General features: G+C 44.4%; 1 protein-coding gene across 1 annotated transcript in view; it reads right to left on the bottom strand.

Annotated features, from left to right (window-relative positions):
* Positions 1 to 2173: 2173 nt before the first annotated feature.
* HEBP2 (heme binding protein 2) overlaps positions 2174 to 10171 on the bottom strand; it is a gene marked incomplete at its 5' end in the record, with an annotated part of 9003 nt that continues 1005 nt past the window's right edge. The window contains 3 exons of the mRNA XM_021711478.1: positions 2174 to 2725; positions 8769 to 8949; positions 9634 to 9769. Coding sequence (XP_021567153.1) covers positions 2527 to 2725; positions 8769 to 8949; positions 9634 to 9769 — 516 coding nt within the window. The remainder of the gene's footprint in view (positions 2726 to 8768; positions 8950 to 9633; positions 9770 to 10171) is intronic.

The following is a 10171-nucleotide window of genomic DNA, read 5'->3' as shown; positions in this document are numbered from 1 at the left end:
GCTCATGTAGGTGGAGCCACTGAACAGGGGAGGGACCAATGATGGAGAGAAAATGAGACCCGCAGCACAAAACAGAAGGCTTGTCTGCAGTAAGGGGCCTCGGCACATATCTCCTGTGGATAAGGAAAAACTCAAAAGAAATGTTAACATAGGGCATATACGTTCCACACTCAGTGCCAGCCACGCAATTAAAACAGTGATTCATTGGTGTGAGAATACTCTCTGGCTGAATCAACTTAGGCTGAAAGATGGTTTAGTTTATGATTTGGGGAAAATGGGAGGATCTGGACTAAAACAGTACAAAACTGAAATTTTCTTGACTGTGTTTTAGATTACAAGTAGACTTGGTCATCAGAAGTATGCCTCTTTCATTCAAAGTGGAATTTATTGCATAAGAGATGCTGCATCATATAGGACTATGGAGTAAATATTAGGAATATTGACTGTGGTTAGCACTGTGGACATTCATCGGTGGAGGACTAGAAGGGTTCTTCCAGTTAGTGATGACAAATGTGCTATAAAAATAATTTCTATTTGGCAAGCATGAAAATGCAAAGAAGGAAACAATAAATTCAATAAGTAACTCAAGCAAATACCTTTGGAAAATAATTGCCTGGAATTTTAAAATTTATATCCATAATAACTTCAAAACCAGAAATCTAGCTGGTTTTCAATAAAAAATTCCAGTCTCAAAGTTATCTCTGAATTCATAATCATGGAAATTATTTCTATGTAGGAAGAACACCACCGTGCAGTCCTAGCCCATCAGTGGGCTGAGAAATCACCTGAGAAGACTGTGCTCCTGAGTAGCTGGCTGCCTGTGGGTGTAGTGGCCTACAGCATAAGCCTGGAAATTGACTGCTGAGGCTTCAGGCTCTGCCCTTATGTTTTTTTCTGGGGCCTGTTACCTGAATGTCTCTGTGCCTCAATTTCCTCATCTGTAGAATGTAGAGGATAAAATGTGGTGTGTCAGGTTAAGGGTTGAGTGTGATCATCCCTGTAAATCACTTGGAACAGTGCGCCCAGAAGGCAATCTATAAATGTTCGCCAAGAAAACCACTAAGTGGAGGTGTGTGGGTCTATGGCATCTAGGTTGGGGAAATTTGAAGAGATATCATATGATGTTAGGGTTGAAGGGACCTAGAGCATCAACTGGCCTCATCCTGTTATCCACGGAATACTCCAGTCTCCTGTGTACAGTGACCGTCTCCTGATAAGTGATTGCCTGGTCTCTACTTAAGCGTGCCAATGATGGGATCTGGCAGTTGTGCCACTCATGGGCAGCTTTCCTTGTCAGGAAGTTACTGAGCTCCAGTTCATTCCCCCGCCCCACTCCACCGCTCCTAAGATCATCATCCTCTAGGAACCCACAATAGAGCTAGTGCCCTTCCCGTAGTAGGCTTCCAGGCGTCGGAATGTGACTTTATCTTCTCCAGGACAAACAATTTCCAACACAGTTAGGCAGGGATTCTAAACTCCTTGATTTTGTAGCAGTCCGTTCTTTGAGTAACTAATTATTTTTATACAAATACAACCTCTAGAAATTTTATATGAAATACTCACTTTAAAAATTAAAGTGAGGCCCGGGTGCAGTGGTTCACGCCTGTAATCCCAGCACTTTGGGAGGCGGAGGTGAGAGGATGACCTGAGTCCAGGGGTTTGAGACCAGCCTGAGCAATATGGTGAGACCTCATCTCTACAATAAATCAAAAAAATCAGCAGGATGTGGTGGCACATGCCTGTGATTCCAGCTACTTGGAAAGCTAAGGCAGAAGGATTGCCTGAGCCTGGCAGGTCGAGGCTGCAGTGGCCGTGAGGGTGCCACTACACTCCAGCCTGGGTGACAGAGTGAGACTCCAACTCAAAAATAAAAACTAAAATTAAAAATAAAAATAAAAATCCAAGTAAATTTTAAAATTATGTTTGTGTACATTTCTTCAAAAAGCATGCCTTTACTAAGTGTCAGATGAGAAGTCCCTAACTTATAGACTTATTCTGTCACAAAATACTACCAACACTTCTGGGTGAGAGTTTTCTTGTGTGGTCAGGCAGCAGATGGATAGGGCAGAGGGTTCGACAGATGATGTAACAGTTGCAAAAGACAATTTGATGTTTGTGTGCAACTGAATTTCACTTCTCCAGACCTGACAGCCTGGCAGTTCCACACAGGATAAATCTTTAACACTTTTATTGATAATATATGGAGGGACTAACAACCAGCTGACAAATTCAAGCAGAAAAAGGCAACATGATTGTGATGCAGTGAGGAAGAGGGACATCATGTGACATTTCCCTGGATCCTCACAAAAATAAAGGCCACCAGAGTTATGACCAATCTATATATTTATAGACTGCTGTCCCCTGTCATCTGTGTATCTAGATAAAGCTTCAAGCATTCAAAAGGCACATTGGAAATAAGCTCAATTCCTAGTAGTAGTCTAGAACACGCACGTTACTTATGGGTTGTGTTGGCGTCTACGTTAAACAGGAGTTGTGCCCCTGGCAACAGAACTTCCTTTCATTTCTTCATTCATTTTCTTTGGAGGGTTCATTTTTCTGAATCAACCACACTTCATTATTTCGATTAAGCAACTTGAAAGGACTATTGTAGCCTGCAGTGTAGTAAACCTTTTCATCGAAAACTTTTCCATCTTCCCTCAAAATGCTTGCTAATGTCAAAAGTTGCTCTTGATTCTTTTGGGCACTAGAGAATCCATCGAAGGACCTACAGAGGAGAAAGTAAATAACCGTGAATGATTTGAATGCTGACGCGTATATTGGTCTGAAACAAAAAGCAGGTGCTGGTACCATGAGTGCAGAGTGAAGTGCAGTTTTGAGGCTACTTCCCCTCAGCAGCTGAGCTGACCATTCCCTCCATCCTGATGTGACCTCAGATGCACTGAGACCCAGGAGAATGCACCCCTCCTCCCATCTGTTGCCAGGCAGATTTGAAACCCGCATGCAATCTTGTGCGTTCTTACCCTGTGCTTCTCAAACTTTTATGTGCATACAAATCTCCTGGGGAATCTTGTTCAATTGCAGGTGAAGGTCTAGGGTGGGGCCTGAGCATCTGCATTTCTTTTTTTTTTTGAGTTGGAGTCTCACTTTGTCATCCAGGCTAGAGTGCAAAGGCACGCTCACGGCCACTGCAGCCTCTACCTGCTGGGCTCAGGCAATCCTTCTGCCTCAGCCTTCCAAGTAGCTGGAACTACAGGCACATGCTACTACACCCAGCTTATTTTTTTGATTTATTGTAGAGATGTGGTCTCACCAAGTTGCCCAGGTTGGTCTCGAACCCCTGAGCTCAGGCAATCCTCTCGCTTTGGCCTCCCAAAGTGCTGGGATCACAGGCTTGAGCCACTGCGCCCAGCCAGCATCTGCACTTCTAACAAGCTTCAAGACACAGCTGGAGAAGCACACCAAACCCCCCTTAGAATCCCTTCTCCCAGACTCAGTTTTCTCCTGAACAGTGCTTCTTTTTCCCTCTCTGTGGGAAGAGTAGGCACTGGATTCCAGGCGAGTAGAATACAGTGACTTTTATGAATTTGTAGTCTAGTGAAAGAGCCTAACATTTTGGCAGCTCTCTCTACACATCCTGAGAAGAGTTTTAACAGACAGGATCAAAGTACTATGGGAGTACTGAGGATACAACTAAATCTGGAATAAAGGTGTCATCTGAGTTGGGCCAGGAATGGAGGATGGTTTTGCTGAACAAAGAAAGGGGAGGGATAGAAAAAGGAACGGAAGTCTAAAAATACAACGTGTTTCATAGTGAGGCATAAAATCAGGTCAGGAATGTTAGTCAGAGCCGAAAGGAAGACTCTTATATATTAGCCTGAAGCCTTTTGAGATTATTCTGAAGGATGTTAAGCAGAAAAGTAACTTGATGAGAACTGGGTAATAATATAGGCAGAGAGATGAAAAATAGATTGGTGAGGAGGAGCTGGCTAGGAGGCCGCTATGGGGATGGAGAAGAAAAGACAATCAAAAGAATTAAATAAACCGGGCATTGTGGCTGGTACCTGTAATCTCAGCACTCTGGCAGGTGAGAGGACTGCTTAAGCCTGGGAGTTCGAGACCAGCCTGGCCAACATACCACAAAATAAAAATAAAAAACTAGCTGGGGCATGGTGGTGCATGCCTGTAGTCCCAGCTATTTAGGAGACTGAGGCAGATGAATGACCTGAGCCCAGGAGGTTGAGGCTGCGGTGATCATGCCACTGCACTCCATCCTGGGCAACAGAGTGAGACTCTGACTAAAAAATAATAATAATAATTAAATAAAAAGTGGAAAAGACAATCAAAATTTAAGAGTAGAGTTTAAAGCATATAAACAAAAATATCCTGTGATTCAATGATGACAGCACACTGACCTAGCTGAATTGCTGACATGCAAGCACAATGGATTGATTTGGAAGGTTAAAAATAAACACTGGGAAAGAAAAATATTACTCATCTGCCTTCTGTGATATAAGTTTTATTATCAATGTGCCGGTGCAAAATATCAATCACATCATGCTTCAGGTAAGATGTAAACTCTGAAGGGTACAGACCATGTCAGTGTCTACCCAGCACCTAGAATCATTCCTGGCATGCAGTTCCTTTAAACCCTGTCAGTGCAGGAATCTCTGTATGCACGTGTATATAAGATCAAACACTGCAGTGAGTTGATACAACTCAACTCTTCTCAATAACTCAACAGAACTCTTCTGTTCTATCATTTTCATGTCATTAAATATAATTTAACGTGGTACAAAACATTTTGGCTCCTAAAGGTTACTTATTTCCTTAACAAGCAATCAATGCTTAGTATTCTCTGCCTAAAGGAAATTTGTTTCCAGATCCCACTTTTTCCTTAACATCAAATATTGAACCCTCCAGTTAGAAACCACCTTTGTTCCACACTGATCTATCCACACTTTTTCCGGTACACAAACATACAATGTGCTCTCTGCTTACCTCCCCCATGCCTGCCTTGCTAGCGGCTGGAGTATGTGGACATAGTGACATGCTGTCATACTCTTGAGGAAGCTGTAGTCTATAAATAAGCCACTATAACTTAGAAGAATAACAATAGAAGAAAGGGCACCTAGGACAGAGTAGCTAGCTAACTGGAAAAATTGAGGAAGGTATCACAGAAAAGGTGTTCTTTGTTCCACAGGAAGAAAGTGGGCTCTCTAGGAAGACAAAAAGGGAGAACACTAGAGTAAGACATGAATGATGTGAATGTTCTGGGTGTTTCTGTGTTAACTCACTTGATCTTCATGGCAACTCTATGAGATAGGTAAGTACTATGATTAAATGCATTTTACACACGAAGAGATTTTTAGCAAGAAAAAGCAGAATTATGAGCCAGTGGTCAAAGGGAGAGATATGGAAGAACATGGCATGATCCATGAAGGTGGGAAGGTCAGTGAAGCCCAAGTCATGGGAAGGGGAGCAGCTGAGACAGGACTAGGCCATGTCGTATGGAGGCGTTGTGAACCGTGGAAACAACCTGAGCTTCCCTGGAAGCAAGAGGAAACTGACAGATTTTCAGTGCAGTAACAGGTTGGGGTTTTTGTTGTTGTCATAAGAAAGATCACAGTTGCAGTGTGGACGAGGAAAGGAAAAGATTGGTGGTAGTAAAAACAGTCTGCAGGCTACAGAAGAGAAACAGTCAAGAAAGAATTCAATTGAAATCAGTAAACATCCCAGCATCTGCTGGAAGTATTGGGCATGTGCTGAGAACAAGATGAGGGCCCAACGAAGTAACAATGGGGATAGAAAGAACAGAATCCAGAATCATTTTTGTAGGTCTTGGCCCCAAAATGGACTGGATCTGGGACCAATTGGCAGGGAAAAGGGTGCTGATGATGACCATAAGTTCCTTGCTGGGGAGACTGGCTGATGAGGCCCTTTACTGAGACAGGAACTATAAGATCAGACAAGGTTTGGAAATTGGGGGAAGGCTCAATTTTGGAGCTGTTGAGTTTGATCTTCCACCCCCACCTGAAAATGGAGATATCTAACAAGTAGGGAAAGCAAATCTGGACACACTTACTAGATTTGGGAGTCCTTCGACACAGGAAGTTGAAGCAGTGTGAATGGATCGCCCAGAGCAAGTCAGCTATGAAATGAGGGTCAAAAATGAGCGTCAGTGGCAATTCCTGCGGTAGGGAGCTGAGGAAGAACCAACGGAGGCGAAGAAACAGGAGAGGAGGAATGATATGAAGAGGAAGGACATTCTGAAAGTTAAAGGATAAACGTTGCAGGGGCCACATGGGGGAGGACTGCAACCATGTGACAAATGCAAGGGCACTGCTGGGGATGGCAAGAGCAGTGCCAAGGAGGTGGAGGGAGTTGTACCAAACTGTGGTGGTTTGAGCCCAAGGTCATTTTGCTGAAGCCTCAGATGGAAATGAGGAACACGTTATTGGAAACGGGAGGAAAGGTGATCCTTGTCATGACATGGCAAGTAACTTGGCTGAGATGTGTTTGTGTCCCAGGGTAATGTGGACAGTAGAGCTTGAGTGATGAAGTAGGATATTCGGTTAAAGAAATCTCTAAGCCAACTGTTGAAGGTGTGGCTTGGCTTCTCTTGGGCGCTTATATTAAAATAAGAGAAAAAAGTATGTAAAGATGAAAGTTTTAATCAAAAGGGAAGCAGAACTTAAAATCTGGAGAATTCTTAATCTATCCATATTGAAAGAAATGAGTAAACCTGCTTGAGAGAGACCAAGGGCGAGGCCAAGCAATGCTTTGATAGGGAGATGAGTGGGGAACTGTCAGCTAAACAGAAGCCAGGACCTATCTTCCAGGAAAATGGAAGAATGACTCGGAATACATTTCAGAGATTATGGGGCTGTTCCTCCCATCTCAGACCCAGCATGCCAGTGCCTAAAGGTGCAGAACAATTTCAAAGAGAGGCCTTGGGCACCTGGGGATCCTTGGAGCTCGCTGCCTGGTATTGCCTCACAGCCTTGTTGTGTTCCAACGCAGCACTCCTTGGCCACCTTGGATTCAGCTCAAGTGGACCAAGTAGTGGCCTCAGCTATAATGGCTGCCCCTCAGGAGGGCACATGTGGTAAACCTTGGCAGCATCCATACGGTGCCATCTCCGCCAGCTCTCAGAGTGCAAAAGCCCTAGGGATGTGGCTACCTCCAACTAGATTTCAAAAGATGGAGCTGCCCAGAGGCTCAGGTATGTGACTCAGGCAGAGGGCTACAGCAGAGTCACTCCAAGGGCAAGGTCTTATGGAGCCATGGGAGCAGTGCACACCAGACTGGGAGGGCCACTAGGGTGCAATTGCAGCCTGGTAGTGTGGCAGGCAGACTTCTCCAACCTATGAGAACTGTAGTGGGGGCAGGGCTACTCGAAGCCTTAGGGGCCCAACCCCTGTCTAGCAAAGCTTCAGAGGTAGAGCCTCTACCCAAGTAAACCTAGAGGGCACAGAAAATTAACCTTAAGTCTCATGATTTGGGACTTACTTGGGACCAGTTGCTCAACTTCTTTTTTCCTGCTTCTTCCTTTTTGAACGGTGCATCTCCCCCACACCTGTCCCACCATTGTATTTTGGAGGCACATAACATGTCGTATTTCACAGGTTTGCAGCTGGAGGAAATTTTCCTCAGAATGAATCATACCTTGAGTCTCACCCAGATTTAATTTAGATGATCTTTGGATGAGACTTTGGACTTTAGATTTTTGAGTTGATGCTGGAATGAGTTAAGATTTTTGAGGCCATTGGGATAGAATGAATGTATTGTACATGCGAGAAGACATGCATCTTGTGGGGCCGGGGGGTGGAATGCTGTGGACTCCATGTTTGTGTTCCCCCTAATTTCATATTTGAGAACCTAATCACCAATGTGATGGTATTAGGAGGTAAGGCCTTTGCGAAGTGATTAGCTCTTGAGGGTGGAGACCTCACAAACGGAATGAGTGCTCTTATAAAAGAGGCCTAAGAAAGCTACCTTGCCTACATGTGAAGATGTAGTGAGAAGGTGCCACCTATGAACCAGGAAAACAGGTTGTCACCAGTCACTGAAACTGCCAGCACTTTGAACTAAAACTTTCCAGCCTTCAGAACTGTGAGAAATAAATATCTGCTTTTTATAAGCTACCCAGCGTATAGTATTTAGTTACAGCAGCCTGAACAAGCTAAGACAAGCATCATGTACTGTGTTTTAAGGTATTTTTGTTCAGGTCTAACTAGACTGCAGGTAAGGGCAGTCTTACTTTTTTTGGGGTGGGGGCATGTAATTTGTGTTGTGCTTTATATACATGAAATGTATGCAACAGACTTCTCATTAAATTAATTGACTCCCAGTGCTTTGGGAGGCTGAGGTGAGTGGATTGTCTGAGCCTGTGGGTTCGAGACCCGCCTGGGCAACTTGGTGAGACCTCATCTCTACAATAAATCAAAAATTAGCTGGGCGTAGTAGCGCGTGCCTGTAATTCCAGCTACCTGGAAGGCTAAGGCGGAAGGATCGCCGGAGCCCAGCAGGTCAAGGCTGCGGTGGCCGAGAGCGGTCACTGCACTCCAGTCTGGGCGACAGAGTGAGACTCCAACTCAAAAAAAAAAAAAAAAAAAATTAATTGACTGTGTCATGTAACAGACCTTAGTCACCTTAATCAATCTAAGCCAGTAAGAAAACACCATGAAATGTATTTGACCTGACTTTATGGAAGGGTAAAAAGCCCGGTGAAATTGCATAGAGCTAAACAGTGAGTGCATGCGAGTAAAACCAGCAGTCAGCAGGGCTATAAATTATCTACCACTTACCGTACAAACACAGTCATTTCGGCTCTGTCTTCAATGAAGACATCTGACTCTGAAGGCCTGGGTGGATCAAATTGCTGTTCAGAGGGAATATACAGGGAAATGGTAATGGTAGACTCACTAAAAGGACCTGAACCGGGTTCCACGTAGCTCATCACTGGGGCTGTCATCTTTATTTTCATCTCTGTGCCATAAAAATGAAAGCAACTTTAGTGTATTTATGACTATTTTAAAGAATCTAGCCTATTCTTTTTTTTGATCCGAGTTTTTTTATTTAGGTTACACTATTGACATAAATACTTATCCTTAAGCTCATTTTCATTTTAAAAACATAAGGCCAAAATTTCTCAATTATTCACTACCCAAATTAGATACTTTGTATACTACTGACATTTTTGGTTGATAAATTCTATATTTTTAGAGATGAAAGGGGAAATTAGAGATTACATGACCCTATTATTTTTTCTTACAATTCAGAGATGAGGTCCGAGAGGCTTAGAGACCTGCTAAAATATAAATAGCGGCAGAACCTGAACCATAGGTTATGACTTGAGACCTGAGACTCCTAATCTTGGTACCTTCCTGTCTCCTAATGACCTGACCCTTCCAGTCACACATTATCTTGAAGCAGCAGCCATGGGAAAGGAATAACCACTAGTTACACCGAGTGCCAGTTCATCCAGTAGAAACAGAGTAAGTTGGAAAAGTACATTAGAGCCACCCTCTTCTAGCCAACTAAGGGTCCCGTGGAGAGCCCTTGTCTGAAAACATTGTTATTTTGCTATTATAAAGGATATTTCTTTAATAAGCTACAACTCAGTAAGAACCCCAACACGATACACATAACTACAAGGAAACCTGCCTTTACCTTTCTCGTTTTTGCCTTGTATGTAGCTGTTCAGTTTTGTAAAGCCCGTCTGGATGGCTGAATCCCAGTCCATAGACTCCACGGAAGTGCTGACCCACTTGGCTGGTCCATAGTGTCGGATCTCATAACTTCCGGGCTAAAATGGCACAGGGAAAACTTCGAGAGGCAATTCGAAGAGGGCAGGACGTGCGATGCAACAATACAGGTATCGTGACCTCGGGCCTACCTGAGGACGGCCTGTCTCGGGGCTGTCCTGCCGGAAGCCTCTCCTCCGCCACGTCCCCTCTTTGGGATGAGGGACCGCGGCGGCCCAGGCCCCACACGCTAGGGACTCTCACATTAAAAAATTCACCCCCTCGGCGGGTTCTGGGCCGTACCCAGTTCCTCCCTCCCCTCGCCCCCCAGCCTCCCCCAAGACAAGGGTTGAGGTGGGCCCGCACCTGGGGTCGCGGCCCAAAGACCCAGTTTTCCGGTTTGCGCAGGATCGCGGGTAAGGGCTCGGGCCGTTTACAACTGTGGACTTGTCACTAAGGCTTCG

The sequence above is a fragment of the Carlito syrichta genome, unplaced genomic scaffold, assembly GCF_000164805.1.
Source record: "Carlito syrichta isolate Samal-C Ts95f unplaced genomic scaffold, Tarsius_syrichta-2.0.1 Scaffold302318, whole genome shotgun sequence".
NCBI classification, from domain to species: Eukaryota; Metazoa; Chordata; class Mammalia; order Primates; family Tarsiidae; genus Carlito; species Carlito syrichta.
The sequence above is the reverse complement of the archived record's forward strand: the minus strand, read 5'-3'. Positions and strand labels throughout refer to the sequence as shown.